The 20906-nt window shown below is 48.3% G+C and overlaps 1 protein-coding gene across 2 annotated transcripts in view; it reads right to left on the reverse strand.

The window, feature by feature from the left end:
• Positions 1 to 19679, reverse strand: part of qsox1 (quiescin Q6 sulfhydryl oxidase 1) — a 170796-nt gene extending 151117 nt beyond the window's left edge. The window contains exon 1 of one of the 2 annotated variants that reach the window (XM_038794995.1): positions 19393 to 19679. In XM_038794995.1, the coding sequence (XP_038650923.1) occupies positions 19393 to 19639 (247 nt within the window). In that variant the 5' untranslated portion in view covers positions 19640 to 19679. The remainder of the gene's footprint in view (positions 1 to 19392) is intronic. The other variant, XM_038794994.1, reaches the window with a different exon arrangement.
• Between the last annotated feature and the right edge of the window lie 1227 nt (positions 19680 to 20906).

A 20906-nucleotide genomic window follows, 5' to 3' on the forward strand; every position in this document is an offset into this window, starting at 1 on the left:
GGAGGCTTGGGCTTAAGTGGGGTGCTCTTTCCAGGGGCTGGTGCAGACCCGATGGGCCGAATGACCTCCTTCCGCACTGTAAATTCTATAATTCTGTTACAGAGCTGGGAAAAAAGAATGCCCTTGAGGGGTCAGAGACAGAATGTGTCTGGTTTTTAAATGTATCTGGGTTTGAAAACATTTTAACTGGCAGAGAATGTCTTTATTTGAAAAAAAATCTGTTTGAAGGATTCTACTGGGCACCCTCAGTTTTCTATTTTTCCTCTCCCTTGTGTGATGATATATTGACACTGCCCTTGTCTAAGACTGTGTGAGGAACTGCTCACCATGCAGAGCTACAAAGGACACCTTGTGTAAATATTACCATGCTTTGGCTATCAGCATCAGCATTTGTCATCCTTAGCGTCTGACGCTGGCAATGTCAACTCCATTTTTGGGGTTTTAGAAGGGCTTTCTTGTCAGCTTTGTGATTTCCCTCTGCTGGAACAAGCTGGTTCCTGAAGTTATTGGTTTCATCCCGAGATTTATCGCACACCTTTTTTCTGCACACAATTGACTTCAATAACTCCCTATTGGTGGGATCCGCGCACTCCTGTGTGATTGGCCCCAAGCTGGTTACATGGTCAGTCAGGTCCACCCCCTTAAAGGGACGTCACTACCACATCTTAAGTCACTAGTACCCTTAAGTCCCTGATTAAATTTTGCACAACTATATATAGTTTTGATATACATTGTAAAAGACATCAGGGGAGAAAGCATTCCTCAAAGAGTCAGTCAGTCCAGGGACCTTACAGTTAAGGGACTTCCTTAGCCCTCCCTCAGCCTGGATATCGTTTGAGGTAGTCCTGTTGTCAGCGTCCGGCGATAGTTCTGGAGTCACTGTTTGCTTGGTATGGGAACTGGCTTCGCCAGCTTCCAGTGGTACAGCTGGCAAGGTTGGTTCGGAAGTTCTCAGTTTCCTCTGCTCAGAAACGTTCAGGGGTATCGACAACACCAGTGGGACTCGAATGCTTTGAAATGGGAGTCTTCACCCTTCCGGCTCCTCAAATGGCCAATGTGCTTTTTGACAGTCCGTCCATTTACCTTCTCCATGTATGACACGGACTCAGACTGGGACACAATCCATCTGACTAACTACAGTGGCCTTGAGACATAGTTATGATGAGCCCACTACCCATAAAGAACTTTAGCCTTTCTATGTAGTCCATTGACATCACTGGGAGGACTGATGGGCCTCCACCCTTCCTGCCAAGTTAGGAAAGAATGAATCCAAATGGTTCTGAGGCAATGGCCCATCAGTAACTCAGGGGTGTAGTGGTGTGGGGGGTTGAATTGTACGACAATAGAAAATTAACCGGCCGTTTGTCAGATCTTTTTCTCATGCCGCTTTTAAAGGTTTGAACGGGACTCTCAGCCAAACCATTGGATGCAAGTGGTCCTGGTGTAGCGTATGCAGTTAGCTTGAACAAAACTCTGGAAGCCGACTCCCCGAAACAGGGTGCCATTGGTGGATACAATGAATTCCAGCAGTCCATGGATAGTGAACATTTGGTGTAAGGAGTCCACTTGGCTGGCAAGGCCATGGTCCCCAATCAAGGTAGGGATTGTTGAGGCTGATAGGGGTGACATTGCTGTACCATATCTTTGTTGGCTTTATCAATGTCTGACCACCATATATAGCTGTATTCCAGCATTTTCATCTTTGTTTTCCCTGGGTAGGCTCAATGCAACTCCTGGCTGCTGGTGGAATAACAACTTGTGATCCCTACAAGAAAATGAAATGAAATGAAAATCGTTTATTGTCACGAGTAGGCTTCAATGAAGTTACTGTGAAAAGCCCCTAGTCGCCACATTCCGGCGCCTGTCCGGGGAGGCTGGTACGGGAATCGAACCATGCTGCTAGCCTGCTTGGTCTGCTTTAAAAGCCAGCGATTAGCCCTGTGAGCTAAACCAGCCACATTTGGAATATTCCGTACAATTCTGACTGCCGCAGTACTAGAAGGATGGAGAGGGTACAGAGAGTTTTACCAGAATGTTGGCTGGTCTGGAGGGTATTAGCTATGAGGTTGGATAAACTCGTTGGAATGAAGGAGGTTGAGGGGCTACCTGATAGATGTTTACAAAATTATAAGTGGATAGAGTTGATAGTCAGATGCTTTTTCCAAGGGTGGAAAAGTCGATTACTAGGAGAATTAGGTTTAAGGTGCAAGTGGAAAAGTTTAGAGGTAAGTGTGAGGCAAGATTTTTACACAGAGGGTGGTGAGTGCCTGAAATGAGCTGCCAGAGGAGGTGGTGGAAGTAGGTACAATAGCGGCATTTAAGATGCATCTTGATGAATACACGAATAGGATGGGAATAGGTGGATACAGACCCCGGAAGTGCAAAAGGTTTCAGTTTAGGCAGGCATCATGATCGGCGCAGGCTTGGAGCTCCGAAGAGCCTATGCTGTACTGTTCATTATTCTTTGTTCAGTTATAAAAAGGCCAACTGACAACTGGCAAGGAATTTACGAAATTCAAGGGCAATACGATCTTGCGGGGTACTAGTGAAGGTGGTACAGTTTTCCATAGGGGGAGTCGGCTCAATAATCTGCATGGGCAATCTGCATGTTTGGTTTGTGCTGGAAGGCTTAATTGTAGACTGCCAGCAGCAAGGCCCAATGCTGCACCCTAGCAAAGGGTGGTATTGGTATGTCCTCTCACAAGAGGCCCAATAGCGGCTTCTGGATAATGATGAACCGCCATCCGTACACATGCTATTGGAATTTCTTCACACGATATATGACTGATAAACACACTTCCTCGATTTGAGCATAGTTTTGCTCCGCTTCTGAAATAATCCTCGAGGCAAAGACGATGGGCTACTCGAAACCACCCCCAACTTGTGGGATAAAAATGCCTCTATGCCTCAAGTGGCATGTGAATGCAATTGGGGCTGGATTCTCCATTTTGGAGACTAAGTCCCCACGCTGGTGTGAAAATGGTGGTCCTGTATGCCAGGAAAACTGGCGTAAAATGGCCACCGATTTCCCCATTTTGCTGGGGGCTAGCAGGAAAGCAGTGTAAAGCTTGCAGCTCCAGCTGCCGATGTGGTCCCTGGTGAGACCATCAATTCACTCAGAACACGATTGGAAGTAAACTGTGATTTTAATAGTCTGACAACTGAGCCTGCCAGCGACCAGAAGAATTGAGAGCAGGCTCACGGCTGCAGCACATTATACTTCTGGTAGTAGGAGGGGCCATGGGCAGAGCCAAGGGTGGATCCCTGTACAAGCTCCTCATCTCTCCCTCTGGGCAGAGCCGCGCAACGGCTCACAGACAGAGCCCACAAGGACATAATACTGTGCAATACAATAGTGTGAATTACAATACAGTATGAATTCACTACAGCCCCCCTCAGCACTTCCGGTTCCAAGGCCGCACATGCACACGGCAGCGGCCTACAGCGGCCGCGCCGTGCTCCACGGCGGACTCAGCCCGTGGACCCGGATCGCAAAACTAGTGCCCCCCTTCGGACGCTCGCGCCCCATGGACTGCCCACCCACAGTGCCCCCAGCCCGAATGAAGCCCCCCTTGCCCGCGAATTGGACGTCCCCCGACTATGGCGGCCCCAGACTGAGTCCGAAGCTGCAATGCCGAGTTCATGAACGGTGTGAGCACACGTAATCCATGCCATTGGGAACTCAGCCAGTCGGGGATGGGACAATGGCCTGAGGCCATTGTGTGGCGAACTCCTAGAGAACGCTACTTTTCAGGGGGTGGAGAATTCAAAACCCGGTTCCGTTCCTGATATTGGTGTCAAAATGGATTCTCTGCCCCATTACCAAACGTGATTTCGATGTTGGGGAGCGGAGAATCCAGCCCTTGGTTTCCCTGGGTTGAAGTGAACTGAAAGGTTTGGGGATTGCGAATCTTGCTTCACCAAACAAGAAGATATTCCTTCTCTCTCCATTGTCACCATTGGTGTTTCTTTAGTAGCTGGTGTAATGGTGCCAATATTGTGGCTAAATTCATAATGAACCTTCCATAATAATTTACCATGCTGAGGAAGGGTTTAAGCTCAGTTACATTCTTAGGTGGTTTGACTTTCCCCCTGAAGGGATGTAAACTTGTTGCATCAACACAGAATTCTGAATACGTCACTTCTGAGACCTGGAACATATATTCTTCGTGTATGAGGAAGACACCCGCATCCCAAAACCTTTTTTACACCTCCTCCTGGGTTAGACATGTGTTCTTTAATGTTGATGTGGAGATGCCGGCGTTGGACTGGGGTGAGCACAGTAAAAAGTCTTACAACACCAGGTTAAAGTCCAACAGGTTTGTTTCAAACACGAGCTTTCGGAGCACTGCTCCTTCCGAAAGCTAGTGTTTGAAACAAACCTGTTAGACTTTAACCTGGTGTTGTAAGACGTCTTACTGTTCTTTAAAGTTGGTGCTGGTGACTAAAATGTCATCACCGTGGGAGTCCTTTGAAGGAGGCTTTCCAATGTACACCAGAAAATAGCGCAGACTGTGCTATTCCAAATGATAACCTTGTGTACTGGAATAGGTCCTAATGTGTACTTATTGTGGTGAACCTCTGGAACTTGTCTTCCAATTCTAATTGTAGGTATGAATGGTTGAGATCTGGGATTCCCAGCCACGTGGTTCTTGGCAGCGCGTGGTTCTTTGGTAGTGGGATTCTATACTCCCGCTGCTTGTTGATGGGTTTTCCCATTGAAGTTACCCACGCTGCCAGGCAACTGGCAAGCGAGGTTGTACTACCAGCAGGAAAAGTGAATCGCCACGGTCGGAGAATTCCAGCACCAATTTCTCATAGGTGAGGCCTCCTGGCAGCTTAGAATAGTTGTCTTCGACTCTGGGCATTGGGTACCTATCCACCTGAGCAGCCTTGTTTATGCTTAACTTGTAGTCCCTCTCAGATTCTTATGGACCAATCTGGCTTGAGATCGGGGACCATGGGGGCTGCCCACTCTGGAAAATGAACCAGTTTGATTATGCCCACTTCTAATCTCTTAAACTCAGTTTTAAGGCATAGGGAACTGGCCTGGCTCGAAAGAAATCTGGATTGACATAAATTTTGCCTTTGACATCTTTAATTGTGGATAGCACAATTGCTTCACAACTCCAGGGTCCCAGTTTCGATTCCGGCTTGGGTCACTGTCTGTGCAGAGCCTGCACATCCTCCCCGTGTGTGCGTGGGTTTCCTCCGGGTGCTCCGGTTTCCTCCCACAGTCCAAAAATGTGCAGATTAGGTGGATTGGCCATAATAAATTGTCCTTAGTGTCCAAAATTGCCCTTAGTGTTGGGTGGGGTTACTAGGTTATGGGGATAGGGTGGAGGTGTTGACCTTGGGTAGGGTGCTCTTTCCAAGAACTGGTGCAGACTCGATGGGCCGAATGGCCGCCTTCTGCACTGTAAATTCTAATTCTATGATTAATCTGGCCTAGTTTGCTGTGAAACGTATCTTCTCAGGACAGCTTGAAGGGCACCATTGGAGATCTTAAAAAATTTCCAACCAAGTGAGTTTGATTTGCTGTAACCAGTCCCTTCCCAGTCGATAAGATCTGTGCCTTTCCACCACAACCAAGGGTAGACAGACCTCTTGCTCTTTGTTCATCACTTGTGTGTTGATGGTTCCAAGGAGTTTTTTAAGTTTCCCCAGTGTAAGTTAAAAGCTTGGCTCTGGTGCTGCTCAAATTTAAAGTTTGAGCTCCATCATACTTGAAGATCTGCTCCCCACTCTTTTCGCAAAGGCCCCAGTGTCAACATCCATTTTCAAATATGTATCGTTCACATTTCACACAGGGGCTGGTTTGGCACAGTGGTCTAAACATCTGGCTTGGAATGCAGACCAAGACCAGCAGCGCGGATTCAATTCCCGTACCGGCCTCCCCGAACAGGCGCCGGAATGTGGCAACTAGGGGCTTCTCACTGTAACTTCATTGAAGCCTACTTGTGATAATAAGCAATTATTATTGTTATTATTTAGGTTAGTTTCAACTGGACCTGTCTGGACCGCATTCAAACGGTACATTGAGTGCTCCTCTTTGTTTAGTGGCGCTGTGGATTGCTGCTGCTGGTTTTTTTGCATTGGCAATGTGCTTGAATATGGTGCCTATGATTAGAATGGAAATACTCGACAATGGACTGTCCCCCACACTGCTACAATAGCAGTCCACCATTGTCTTAGGTTGATGCCCTATTCTTTTCCCAGTCCTTTGACACCACTCTAGTCCTGAGGACTCTCTGGTTCTCTGCTGTAATTGTTGAACCTGCCACACACCTCATGGCCATTCCGCCTCATCCTTGATTGACGTCTCCTTCAGCCAAGCTATGGAGCTCATTGGGGCCTCTTTCAGTGCACTCCGTCATCTGAGCTATCTCGATCACTTTTTCCAATCTTGTGATAGTTTCAGTCAGGAGTTTCTTTTGGATGTTGAGATCATTGATTCCACAAACCATATGGTCACGCACATATCACTAAGTGCGGTCCTGAAATCTCAGTGCTCAGTGAGCTGACAAAGTCTGGCGATGAAGGCTGAGATGGACTCTTCAGAGTCCCTAACAGTGGATTTGAATTTATAACTTGGAGGATAATCGAGGGCCTTGACTTAAAATGCTCTTTGAACAGCTTGACTATCTGATCAAAGATATTTGAGTCGGGTGACTCTAGGGATGTGAACTTTCTAATTAGATTACAGGTTTGGGGCCCACAAACTGTTAGAAGTATCACCTTCTGCTTGTCTTCCCTGTGATCTTGTTCACAGTGAAGGAATAGTGGAGGCGTTCGATGCAATGGCTCCAATCTTCAGCCCCTTGGTCTGATGGGTCTAGTTTACTGACAATTGGAATTTTCACTCATGTTTTGACGGTTTCTGACTCTCGTTGGTCCTTCTTTCTATTTTCCAGTTGCTCCTTCTTCCCCCCTCAAATCACGAAGTCCTGCCGCTGCGATTGAACCTTTTCCCTCGTCGCCAATGTTTTGGCTTGTGAAATGTCAAGAGGCTTCCAGTAGTAACAAAGGGGTTTATTGACGAAAAGTAAAGGCTGGTATATATACACAGGTAGAGAACACAACAGGATGGGTCTTGAGCCTTCAGCTCCAGGGTCCACACTGCCCAGGCACCTGCTCTCAGGGCCCCAGACTAACTGGGGTTCACATACACCCGTACAATTGGCCCTGAGCCGGTCACATGGGCCAGCAGGCCAACCCCTTAAACGGACCGCTGCACCACATTTACCTAGGATTCAAAGTGGACTCAAAAGGCCTGCACTCACTCAAAGTCAGGGAGAAAGCCGTAAGAGAAGCCCAGGCACCAAAAAATGCGGCCGAATTAAAGTCTTTTTTGGGAGTGGTCATTAGCGCCTTTGCACTTATTCTCAAGGAAACACCAGCATTGGCATCGGAAGGAACCACAGGGTCAAGCCTTCCAGTACTTCAAGGAGGTCTTACAGTTAGCGTTTCCATTGATTTGCTTTGGTCTGCAGAAGCCCATCATGCTTCACCCCAGGATAGGAGAGGCTCAGAAAGGTCAATTGCCTTTGCCACTCGAACGCTTTCTGATGCTGAACAGAAATGTGGATAGATCGATGCCCTACCGTAATCTATGGCATCACTTTCACTAGTATGTCTTTGGGCGACGTTTCACCACACTAATAGACCAAAAGGCTCTGTTGGGGCTCCTTTGTGAAGACAAACTGACACCCATGCCAGGGTACAATGGTCGGCCTTATTTTTGGTGTCCTAAATTGCATCTTCCAGCGTAGGCCTGGCACACGAATTTCAAACGCTGATGCGTTGAGTTGGCTCCCACTTCCAAAGAGCCTGGCACACCCACCGGTGCCTCAAGAAATCATCCTGGCACTAATCTTTTTAATACACCAGATTACCCTTTGGTATCGCCTCGGCCTGCGTAATATTCCAACACACGATGGAGAATCTACTCTGAGGCACCCTGAAATTTGTAGTCTACATGGATGAAGAGCACATAGCAAGCCCAGAGGAGGTGCTGTGAAGATTCAGAGATGCGGGAATATAACTGGAGTGCACTTTCCAAGCTAGTGAAGTCACTTACCTAGGGTGCAAAGTGGACTCAAACTTGAAGACAAGGTGAAGGTCTTAAGAGAAGTCCCAGCATGAAAGAACATGGCATAGTTAATATCTGTCTGGGGATGGGAAATTACTTTGGTTGTTTTATTCCTAACCTAGCAACGACGTTGGTTCCACTACACTTGCTCTTGATAAAACACCAGCATTGGCATTGAAAGGAATCGCAGGACCAGGCTTTCCAGCAGGTCGAGCAGGCCTTACAACCATCAATCTATTGGTTCACTTTGACCCGGGTAAGCCAATCACCTTAACTTGCGATGCATCATCAGATTGAATAGGGTCGGTCCTGTCCCATCAATTGGAAGGTGGTTCAGAGAGGCCAATTGCCTTTGCCTCCTGAACTCTTTCCGATGCAGAGCAGAAATATGTACAGATCAAGAAAGAAGGCCTGACCACAAGCCTCTGTTGAGGCTCCTAAGTGAAGAGAAGCCAAAAATTCCAATCGCCGGGTACAACACTGGGCCTTTTGCTGGTGGCCAAAATTACATCTTTCAGCATAAGCCAGGCACACAAGTTGCAAATGCTGATGTGCTGAGTTGGCTCCCACTTCCAAAAATCCTGACCCAACACCGATACCTCAAGAAATTGCCCTGGCACTAAATTTCTTGACGTTTTGCTGGTATCGTCAGGTCATATAAAGAACTGGGTGCAACGTGACCCAGTCCTGTCAAGTGAAGCAGATGATCTTAGCCGGGTGGCACCATGAAAAATCTGACCAGTTAAGGCCTTACCTCAACGCAAAGACAAACTCAGTTGCTTGGATGGAGTCATCCTCTGGAGTTCCCAAATAGTGGTACCACCCCCAGCAAGAGAGCCACTGTTGCAGGAATTACACAGTGTCCATGCAGTGCCAACAAAAATGGAAATGCAAGCTAGGAGCTACATTTGGTGGCCTGACATGGATAAGCATATTGAACGCATGGTGTCAGTGTGACCTCTGGCAAGCACAGCAGATGTTGCCACCCACAGCCAACCTCCACCCGTGGGAATGGCCTTGTCATCATGGACAAGGGTTCATGTGGACTTTGCAGGCCCCTTCTTGAGCAGAATGCTCCTCATCTTGGTTGACACCCATGCCAAGTGGTTGAATATCCAAGAGATGGGAACAACAAACTCAGTGAACAGCAATAGTGGCTCTGCTGTGGATTTTTGCTACCCATGGCCTCCCCAAAGTAATTGTGTTGGATAACGCCACTGTGTCCACTGGAGAAGAGTTTCAGCATTTTGTCCAAATAAATGGAACCCGCCATATGAGAACAGCCTCGAACGGGTTAACGGAGAGAGCCATGCAAACATTCAAGACAGCCATGAAGAAGCAATCCAGCAGACCACTACACCTTAGGTTGGCCTACATTCTTTTATCTTATAACCTGACCACCCCCCCCCCCCCCCCCCTCACCCCCCACCCATGCCACCACGGGTGTCACACCAGCAGAATTACTGTCACCTCCAGATTAGACTTAGTTTTCCCAAAATTGACAGGGAGGCAAGGCAGACCTGCCAGAAGAAACAACACGTTTCGCGCAAAGGAGGTAGGGCATTTTAAATGGGCGACACTTGACCTAGTCAGGAACTTTGCCTCAGGCCCACTTTGGCTCCCAGGAAGAATTGCATCAAAGTCAGCCCCAGTCTTCTACATGGTGGATTTGAACAGCAGGCCAGTGAGGAAACATGCTGACCACATAAAAAGCCGGGGGCCACAAACCCAATCTCAGAACAGTTGGAGCCAGCAGGCAGCTGTGGTGGAACCAGAACAGAGGTAATGGAGGAGGTCTGAGGAGGCTCCATTAACAACCTAGGAGGGAGCTGGAGAAGGGAATGCCCCTGCTGTTGTGGTGGTTGAATCTCAGAGACAATCTTCTCAGATGACAACGGTGCTACCTCAGCAGGAGCCGGTTGAGGTCCAGAAAATTCCCTGTCAGATTGACATTATGATGAACTTTCATGGACTCTCTCCCCTTATGTTTCTCAACCTTTTTATTGTATAGAGTAACTATGTAACCTGTTCTGTAAATATGCTAATGAGGGGCTTAAGGGGAGGGTGTGGTAGAGTGGCCCCTTGAAGGGGTGAGCCCTCGCAGTCCATGTGACCAGTTCAGGGTCTATCATGCATAGTGCACAAACCCTGACCAATGGGGGCACTGGGAGTGGGTTTTGGGGCAGAGTGGACCTTAGAGTCAGAAGAGCTGTTTTGTGACTCTGTGCCTGTGTATAGTTTACCTTTACTTGATATCCATAAACCCTTGTTCCGTTATACTGAAAATCACCCTGTAATGCCTTGAATCACCACAAACACAGAACAGGCTACCGAAAGGCTGGGACTTTCCTGGATTATCTGAATCAGCTCGAAAAAGCGCAGTGCAACCAGACAATGGTGAAGGTGATACTTTGGGAGGCAATTTTAATCTAACTCTCCAGCCAAGTACCTCCCGACATTACGTAGAACATGTTGTTGGATAGTTTAAATGAGTGAGAAACCAGCATTGCTTCTGATCAATTAAAATTAAAATGTGTGTCCCCCAGGTGTTTACTAAGCTGAGTGGGTAAGCATGCATCATCGGGTCGCAGAATAACTTTGGCTCAGTTGACAACTTCAGCACAGAAATGTCAATGCTCTCTGCTCCTTTGTTTGAATGCCATGGCTTCCTGCCCCATTGCCCTTTTACCTCAATGCCTCGAGAAGAGCACAACACAATTCAGTTCCACACACTTCACAGTGTACATTTTCAGAATATCAGCTCTTCACATCCTGTCCCGGACGGAATGTATTTGCATTCATAGAACATAGAACGTACAGTGCAGAAGGAGGCCATTCGGCCCATCGAGTCAGCACCGACCCACTTAAGCCGTCACTTCCACCCTATTCCCTCTAACCCAATAACCCCTCCTAACCTTTTTGGTCAATAAGGGCAATTTACCATGGCCAATCCACCTAACCTGCAAGTCTTTGGACTATGGGAGGAAATCGGAGCACCTGGAGGAAACCCACGCAGACACGGGAGAACGTGCAGAACGTGCAGACTCCGCACAGACAGTGACCCAGCGAGGAATTGAACCTGGGACCCTGGCGCTGCGAAGCCACAGTGCTTTCCGCTTGTTCAACCGTGCTGCCCTTGTGACCATTCTTATAACCCATCATCAGTATGTTTTATACGGAAAGAGGTGTGACACATGCACATGCATGGATACACACATGGTACACAGCGCACTCACACGATATGGATAAAGATAGTGCCCTTTACAGATTACAGTTATTTCAGTCTCTGATTCACGATTTCAAATCTCTCATGTGGCAGGCATGTGATTTCTTGAATGGATTTGATGATTTAAAGTTGAAGTGAGTGCCCTGTAAAATAAAGGGTTCAAAGCAGGTTGCAAGGATTCTTGTCGTCGACTGTCCAGGAGATGGGTTCTGAGGTGAATTTTACAACTGAAACAGTTTAAACATTTTGGCTGCTTGATGTCTTGCAATAGTTTCCGTGTTTGCTTCACAAACTGGCCAAACTGGCTCTGCAGGATCCAATCTGAAAAATGATCTTAGCTGGTCATTTAAAGAGTCAAAGAAAACATGATTGTCTCACCATGTGGCTTCTTACAAGTTCAAAGTATTTTCCAGATAAGAGGCTGGCTCCGCTCCCCGATGCCGAAATCGCATTCGGCGACGGGGTGGAGAATCCGATTTGGCGCTGTAATCGGGAGCAACGGTGGTTTTTAATCCCCCCCCTGAAAATCATGGAGTACGCCGCGCCAAGCATCCACCGCCTCAGGCCATTGCACATGCAATGCTCCGTCCCCAACCGGATGGATTCCTGATGGCGTGGGACTCTCATGGTCCTGCCATTCGGGCACCTCGCGAGGCGTCTACGGACTCAGTCTGGGGCTGCCACAGTTGGGGAAGAGCCGATCTGCCGGCAGGGGGGCGGGGGGGCAATGAGTGCAGGGCAGGCGGTCCGGGGCACGCGAGCGGCCGATGCGGAGCACTGTTTCTGCGGTCCAGGTCCGCGGGCTGAGTCCGCCATGGAGCGCGACCCGGCCGCTGCAGGCTGTTGCCATGCGCACGCGTGACCTCTGACCTGGAAGTGCAGGGGGCCGTATCGGCAGCTAGAGCTGCGAGCTCTATGAAGGCTCCCTGCTGGCCCCCAGCAAAACGGGTAATCTATGGCCTGTTGACACCAATTTTCCTGACGTAAAAAGCCACAGTTTTCCCAAAAACGGAGGATCCAGCCCAGTATGTGGTGTTCATATTCATTCTCCATTGTAGGTTAAGCATTCTAAGGCCACCAAATCTAGTTTGGATGGGGCAAGCCCTCATGATACAATGGGAGGTTGCTAGTGGCCCTTCACTCCCATCTGTCACAAATTGAGTTTGGATCTTCCTTTCTGTCCCGTATGAAACATGGAGATGGGCAGTCTGGAAACCCAGAGGGCGGGAATATTCAGCTGAGTCCGCCCGGCAACTGGAAATTCCCGCCTGAGGTCAATAGTCGGCGTGCTGCCTGTGGCGATCTTGAAATGAAATGAAATGAAATGAAAATCGTTTCTTGTCACAAGTAGGCTTCAAATGAAGGTGCTGTGAAAAGCCCTTAGTCGCCACATTCCGGTGCCTATGCGGGGAGGCTGGAATGGGAATTGAACCCGCGCTGCTGGCCTGCCATGGTCTGCTTTAAAAGCCAGCTATTTAGCCCTGTGCTAAACCAGCCCCTACCTTGCGGCGGGAGTGGCTGAAGAATCCAGCCTTTTGTATTAGCCCATTCTTTTCACCTGAGGAAGGAGCAGTGCTCCGAAAGCTAGTGTTTGAAACAAACCATTGGACTTTAACCTGGTGTTGTAAGATTTCTTACTAAACAAAAGAGGTGTGAGAACTGCACAGATGACTGTGTGGTACCTCTACCCATGTCTATATTTAATTAGGTATTCACCAGAGACTTGATACTCTCTGTAGGACAAATGCTAAAGGTCGTGTGATCTGTAGTAGTCATGTGTGTGTCCAATATTTAAAAGCATTGTCTGAAAGTTTATGATATGACATTCCGCTACTGGGCATGACAGTACCCAGTTACCAATCTAATCTGTACTGCTGTGGAGCAGAAATAAAGGCCTAGTTTTCATATAGTGCCTTACACAATGAACTCCAAAACACTTGAAAATGAAATGACACTAAATGAGGTGTCTCATAATCACTGTTGCAATTTTAAAAATAGCCAATTTGAGCACTGCGAGGTCCCATAAAAAAAATAAGATAATGGTAATGGTCAGATAATCTGCTTTTATTGATGTTGGTGTGAGGGAAAAAATATTGGCCAGGACACCAGGGAGGGCCCCGCAGCTCATCTTCAGAACAGTGCCATGGGATATTTTAGATCCAAATGAGAGGGAAAGTGGGACCTCAATTTAACATCTGATTTGACAATGCAGCACTCTCTCAGCACTGCACTGTGCAACCTAAATGATGTGCTCGCACCTTTGCAGTGGGACCATGGGTTCCTCTTAACACAGCGTGTGGGAGCAAGTCAATTGTCCTCTCTCTCACGAGTGGCTGGACAGTTCCAGAAGCTTAACTTCCTCCTGAGAGCGAACTGGATGCCCAGGCCTGGTGTCCATACTGCTGCTCTGGGTCTGTGCCAGCTAGCTGGCGGCAAATGGTTGTCCGCAATTACTCAACGTTCATGTTGCAACTCCTGATGTGATGTCAATCTTAGTGGCTGCTTCTTATCTATTTACCTAATGGATCGTTTCTGGCTCCCAACTCTCCCGAATAGACCTGGTGCCTCCAGGAATTAAAGAACAATCACCAGAAAACTGTGGAGAGCTGCCCAGGGAGAAAAGTCCAAAGTTACTGATGTTTTGGTTTTAATTTTCTTTGAAAACTTTCCATTTATTAACTATAGAGATCTTGGCGGTGGTGGCAGGAGATCATGTGATGAAACCTGCAGATGACCCCTCAGAGTGAGCAACCTTATTTCCCCCCTCTTCTATTTAAGCTGACAAGTCTCAGCATTCTCTGCAGGCCTTGTATGGAATATTTAACCAGAACAAATTGCTCACAATTGGCACCTGTAATGATGCACTTGCTGTTCAGTGAGGGGTCAAATTGCTCCTGAACTCTTTTCAATGTTACCTTCCAGCTCTTTCCCCCCCCCCCCCCCCCCCCCCCGGTCTGTTTTTGCTTCATTTCTTGAATTGCATGTTTGTTTATTAATGTCTAACTATATTGCTGAAGTGGGTTAAGTGGTGCTTGTTTGGGGTGAGTGTTGTAGCAGAGGCTCATTAGATTACATTAGAGTTGGCTCTTCGTATTTCCATTTAACCAATTTTTGCTTAAATCTAGGGCGTTGACTTGTACAAAAATTGCAGAACCAAATCTTGCTGAGGTTCTATCTACTGGTAGCAAGAAGACAATGATCCTGCATAAGGTTTAACCCGTGCAACTCCAATCACTGGAAGTATGTCTTTAGCAGAGAGGGATGAAAGAAGATAAAATGAAGCCTCCTTTAATACAAATCATTGGAACAGGAGTATGTGTTGATCTCTTTGGCAATCTGTTGATATCACACATGTGCACATTCCCCAATCGCATCATTAGTAGATCTCCTCCTCCCCTCACCAGTTTACATCACAAGCGACCCGATTCAAGCATATATACCCAAAAACGACAGGACAGAAGAAACCAACATTTCAAGGAAGATACAAACCTAATTGCTATTTCTAACACTACAATACAGAACACAAGAAAGACTACAGTATCCAAATCTAGTCCATACAGAACAAGCATTTTCTGAAAAACATTAATACTTTGCTCCAGGAGAGCTTGATGTGTCCAGGGAATGAAGAAAGTGTGTGAAGAAGTATTTCATCATTACGACATAAACTAAGTTAATTAGAATTTGCCTGCAGTACCCGTGCAGATTCAGAAAAGTATTGGGCTTTGCAGGCTGCACAAGCGGAGCAATAGCATGGACAGGAGGAGGTTAGGTTGTGCAGGTTGCTGACTTGACATTCAACTGAGCTGTTGAGATGCTGAGTTAGGTCTGCTGACCCAAAGCCAAGGCAGTTAATGCTGATTCCAGCATCCTAAACTGGAGTCAGAATCAGTAACAGATTGAACACTCCAAATTAATAAACTATCAGAGATTCAACAAGCTGCGATCACTCATTGGATCCCATGAACAAATGACTAGAGTAGGCATTCTTGTTTCTAATGTCACATAACCAAGGTGCTTATAACCCCAAAATAAACAAGTAAAAGGGCAACTGACAGTGAGCATATCACTGACCAGACATGTTGGTGAACTGTAACTCCAAACCTTCAGCCAAAGAGGTTCAACATGGCGGCACTCTGGTTAGCACTGCTGCCTCACAGCACAAGGGACTTGTGTTCAATTCTAGCCTTGGGTAACTGTGTGGAGTTTGTTTCGGACGAATGCAAAGCATCTAATGTTTCATACAACAATCTTTGCATCAGATCCCTTATGTGCTTGCTGCTACTTCATTCTGTACTACACTGTGTGCTCACCCTTTATATAAAGAGCACTCTTTGAAAAGGTATGTGACTGGTCAGACCCTGTAAACGCAGAAAAGTTGTGAACTGACACTTCCTCCTCTGTCAATGGGAGAAGCTAAACACAAAAGCTGACGAATTAAATGTTATCAAGTGTACCAAAGGCTGTAGGCACAATGGAACCATTCAATTTTCAGTAAGGGTTGGTAGCTAACATGGAGAGCTTTAATTGAAAGACAGACGGAGCGTTGAGGGGAAGAAATCAGCTGAGGTCTGACTTGCCGCAGTACCGAGTGCTCTCATGTCAGACATGCCACCTGTTGGGCGAGAAGTTAAAATGAGGTTCTGCCTGCCTTTTGGGATGAACATGATCCCACTGAAGAATAAGATGTTCTCCTGTTTCCTGGCTAACACCTTTTTCTTCAGCCATCACCAACGCAGCTCATTAACTGACCTTAAGTCCAATTTGACCATTTGTGGATTCCTCCATTGTACAAAAAGGGTGCCTCATGTGCCAAAAACTGTAGTAACCATGGGCACGATCTTCCGAAAAACGTTCCAAGTGCTTTAGTGAGCGGGAATTGCCTTGGGTTTCCCGGCGCTCAGCCCATCAAGGCGGGTAACGCTATTCAACGTCAATTGGCCAACGTGACGAGGCCTCACGGGCTTCCCACCCCGAATGCCAGCTCACCAGCTGATTTGCAGGGATTGCACCCACCAGCCCCCCACTAGCAATGTTGTGCAGCACTAGCTGTACTTGCTCAGCCAACCCCAGCCAGCTTGCAACAATGGCGCCGAGGAGACCATCCCCAAGATTTGGGGATGCTGACCTGGGGAGGCTCCTGGCTGCGGTGGAGGTCAGGAGGGATGTCATGTTCCCCCGCAGGTCCTGGAGGGTGATCCACTAGGCAGCCAGTGCTGCCAGGGATGAGGTGGCGGCAGCAGTGGAGAGCCTGGTGCACGGCGTCGGCACTATGAGTGAGGGTGTCCAAGGCATCATGTAGTCGGTGATGGCCATGGCTGAGGGTCTCGGCAGCATGTCTGCCTCAGTGGGGGATGCCGCCCATACCTGGCCGACCTTGATGGGGTTCTGTCGGACATGTCCCGCTCTCAGATGGGAATGGCCCAGAGCTTGTCCCAGTCGCAGTGGGCATGGCTGAGGCACTGTATAGAATCTCCCGGTCACTGGGAGTTGTGTCCCAGTCACTGAGGAGCATCGCCGAGGGCATCGACATGATAGTGCGGACTATGGGGAGCCACCAGGGCTGCCAGAGCCAGATGGTCTGGGAGCTCGAATCAGGTGTCCCTCCATCCCAAGGTGAACCCCAGGGCCTGTGGGCACCAACCGGGTGGAGGGGTGCTGAGTGCTAACCTCGGCCCATCCCATGGGGCAGCAATGGTGGCCACCAGCACTCACATGTTCCACCCCCTGATGTGGCCGCGTCTTGGGGTCAGCAAATGGGACAGGGCGGCACGGCTGTGCATGTGCTGCCAACAAGTGAGCCTCCGGCCCCACAGACCCCAGAGGATGCCCATCGAAGGCCACGGGATGAGGTAAACAGCTGGCTGCCTCCATCTCAGATATGCATCCTGGGGGCCCACCGAGACATAGTGGTGGAGCTAAGAGGGCAAAGCACATTGAGCAGCACTGAGGGCGCCGGGAGGGTTAGGTAGGGGGTGGGGAGAGCATAGGGTTTGGGGCTGGGGATGGTTGGGGGTGGCACTATCAAAAATGGTGCACTGTACAGATCATTAAACATTATCATGCCTCTGTCACTTTCTTCCACAATACGGGCTGACCCCCGGACCCTTTACCCATCTCTCCAGGCATCTCTCCCCACCGCGTGGCGCCCATTCACCCTCCAGCCATGGTCATGTCCCAGGAGCTGCGTCCATCCCCTGGGTGTTTGGATGTTGGGTGCTGCGTGTGTGGTGTTGACTCCCACACAGTGTCCAGGCATCAAGGTGTAATGGGAGAGCTGGGCAATGACTCCCACATGCTACAATGGCTCGCCTACCCACGGAATCCACTTGGCATATTGTGAAGTGCTCATTTACCACGATTGCCAATTCCCTATTGGCGATAGCCTCCAGCCGCGCTGCCAGAAGCCTCAGGTGGGGGTTATGGGTGATTGGTGTGGTAGATGGGCAGGGATAGGGATTTTCCCATGAATGGGGTTGGTATCCAGGGGTTGGCATGGTGGTGTTGTGAGTGATTGTCCCCTCAGCTGCCCCCCCCCCCCCTCTCACCCTCCCATGGGAAGCCCAGCACCCCTGGGCTCTTTGCCTGTGCACAGAGATGGCTACTCCCCTCCTCGGCTACCCGCAGAAGTCTTTCCGCCAGATTCACGTTTTTCAAAAGGAGTACTAATCAGCACCAGGGTGACAACTTACTGGAGGCCGCTGAATGACATTAATTGTATGATAATGGGCTTAAGTGGTGATAATTGGTTTCTTGCCTCGCTATGGCGAGATCCCAATTTCACTGAGGGAAGCGGGCCGGCTGCATCACAAACTGTTTGGCTCCTGGTACGATTCCCGGTTTTAGCCTCTCCCGCTATTCACCATTTGAGCGTGAGTGTAACGTGGCTGGAAGATCACGCCCTGCACCTCAAAAGCGCTTTGTATGAAGTGTTAAGCTGTTTCTCAAGCACCAACTGCTCAGTATGTATTTCCCTCCCTTTGTGCAGCCCTTTTGTTATCTCTCTCGCCAATCATTCAGCATAACTATTTTCGGTATACACCTTTTTCCACTTCTCTGACACCCTCTCTCCATTGCACCTACCACCCTTTCTGCTGCTCCCCACACGTCCATCCAACATTGCAGATTCTTTCCTCTTTCCTTCCCAATACTTTGATGCCTCAGCCCCTCAATTCACTCTCCCGCTGGCACTGCCCCACTTCCCGCAGTCTAACTGTCTGATCGCCTGCTCCAGACTGTCAAAGTTTGCTTTGCAGCAGGCTACATTGAGGACAGTGGTGGGGAGGAGAGGTGTGGGAGCTGGTGGACAGGAAGAATTCTTCGACCATAGGCAGCACTGGCTGTGTTTAGACTGTGGCAGATATCAGACAGGAACTGTCAGCTGGAGCCACCAGTCTCTGCCAGGCTGCGCCCTCCCACCAAACAATGGCCCCATACATTTGGGACAGTTGACTGTGGTGTGTGAAGTCTTGGTACTCAAGATTTATGACTTTGAGGGAGCATCGTTTGTAAAAATAAACAGAAAACTCTGTGTTGTCTGCGAAAGAGTCCAACAACTTCCTGGAATAACTGAGAGAGAGAGAGAGAGTTGCCTGAGGTTCAGATGGTTTGTTCGGCTTTTTCGTTTACAAATGGGGCTCTGCTAATGAGCAGCCAGAGAGGGCAGTGGGGAATGTTGAGCGCTCCACAGCATTCTCAACACGACTAACTGGGATAGACTGTCACAACCAGCATCTTGGATGGTTAGAAACCAGGATTCTGGTTTCTGGGGATTGGGCATCAGATTGGGAAGGAGGAGACTGGAATTGGTGCTGTTACTGGGATCATCTCAACCCCCCATCCCCCTTCACACACACACACACACAGGGATCAACTTAATGCATAACAGTATCTGAAAGTACAGTGACTGGGCGAGAGAGAGTATTCAGTAACTCCCATCTGGTTACAAAGCAGGAAAATAGGTGAAGCAGCAGTACAGAAGTAGTGGAGTTTACATTGCTGCCAGATGCCCTGAACAGACGCACACACACACACATACATACATACATGCATTGCTCACACAAGTCAGAGCACAAACCTTTGATGTCGTTCGCCAGCGCTTTCCACACAGGGGCGAAATTTTTGCAGTGTCCGCACCAGGAGGCGTAGAACTCCACCAGCCAGGCGTTGCTGGAGTTGTACAGAATGCTGTCCAAGTTGTCGATGTCCAGGAGGGTGACCTGGTCGCTCGCAGAGTAAAGCCCGACTCCGGCCACCCCGCCCGCCGTCCACAGCAAGGAAATCGCCGCCAAGGACACGAACGTTGCATCCCAGCGCTGCGCCATGTCTGAGAAACTCCGGCAACAGACCGACCTCTAACCTTCACCAAACAACACTGTGTACGTGCGGGAGGCCGGAGGGAGGAGCAGCCTTCCATTTATTATACAAATACAATCCCCAGATCAGATCAGGTGCACCTGCCAATTAATCTTGTTTGCATCTCCCAAACATTCCCCAGTAACATATTTACACCGGATCCTGCACAGTCCGAGCAAAGAGTGTGCAGTGCATTGACCTGTCAGCCATATTCACAATTATAATTCCAGATGCCCTGTACACACTGTTCTCGCCTTCCCACACAGAGGCCGCTATGAAAGTTTATCCGTTCCTTCACGCATTCTATAGGTTTAGGAAGTCATTGATGATATCACACTTCAGTACAAACTTGCACATCAAAGAATGATTAGGGTGGGTAAGAGTGTTGTGATCAGGATGGGTGAGAGTTGTGATTCGGATGGGTCAGAGTGTTGTCATCAGGCTTGATAAGGATTTTGTGATTAGGATGGGTCAAAGTGTTGTGCTTAGGATGGGTGAGAGTGTTGTGATAAGGATGGCCGAGAGTGTTGTGCTTAGGAAGGGTCAGAGTGTTGTGAGTAGGATGGATGCGAGTGGGGCAGCACGGTGGCACAGTTGTTAACATTTGTGCCTCAGGGCGCTGAGGTCCCAGGTTCGATCCCGGCTCTCGGTCACTGTCAATGTGGAGTTTGCACATTCTCCCCGTGTTTGCGTGGGTTTCGCCCCCACAACCCAAAGAGGTGCAGGTCAGGTGTATTGGCCACGCTAAATTGCCGCTTGATTGAAAGAAATGAATTGGGTACAATAAATTTATTTAAAAAAAAGGATGGGTGAGAATGTTGTGATTAGGATGGTAAGAGTGTTGTGATTAGGATTCGTGAGAATGTTGTGATTAGGATGGGTGAGAATGTTGTGATTAGAATGGATAAGAGTGTTGTGATTGGGATGGATTAGAATGTTGTCATTAGAATGAATAAGAGTTGTAATTCATAATATGGGAAGATGTGTCATTTGAAACATGGAAGTCTGGCAATATCTGGTCTGAGAGAAACATCAGAGGATACAGGGAAAGATCCCACGAAGGGTTAATAGCAGCTGCAACGAGCAGGATTATAAAATGCAGATTCTTTCTCCCAAGCAGGCTTAGAAAACACACAGGATTTTTGTATGAAGCTGAAAACAATGGTTCACACCTTCATTGAAAAAAACTATCTTATTAAGCATCTGGAAAAGCATGGATGAGAGTTTCAGTTGAGC

Source organism: Scyliorhinus canicula, chromosome 4 (genome assembly GCF_902713615.1).
Source record: "Scyliorhinus canicula chromosome 4, sScyCan1.1, whole genome shotgun sequence".
Lineage (NCBI taxonomy): Eukaryota > Metazoa > Chordata > Chondrichthyes > Carcharhiniformes > Scyliorhinidae > Scyliorhinus > Scyliorhinus canicula.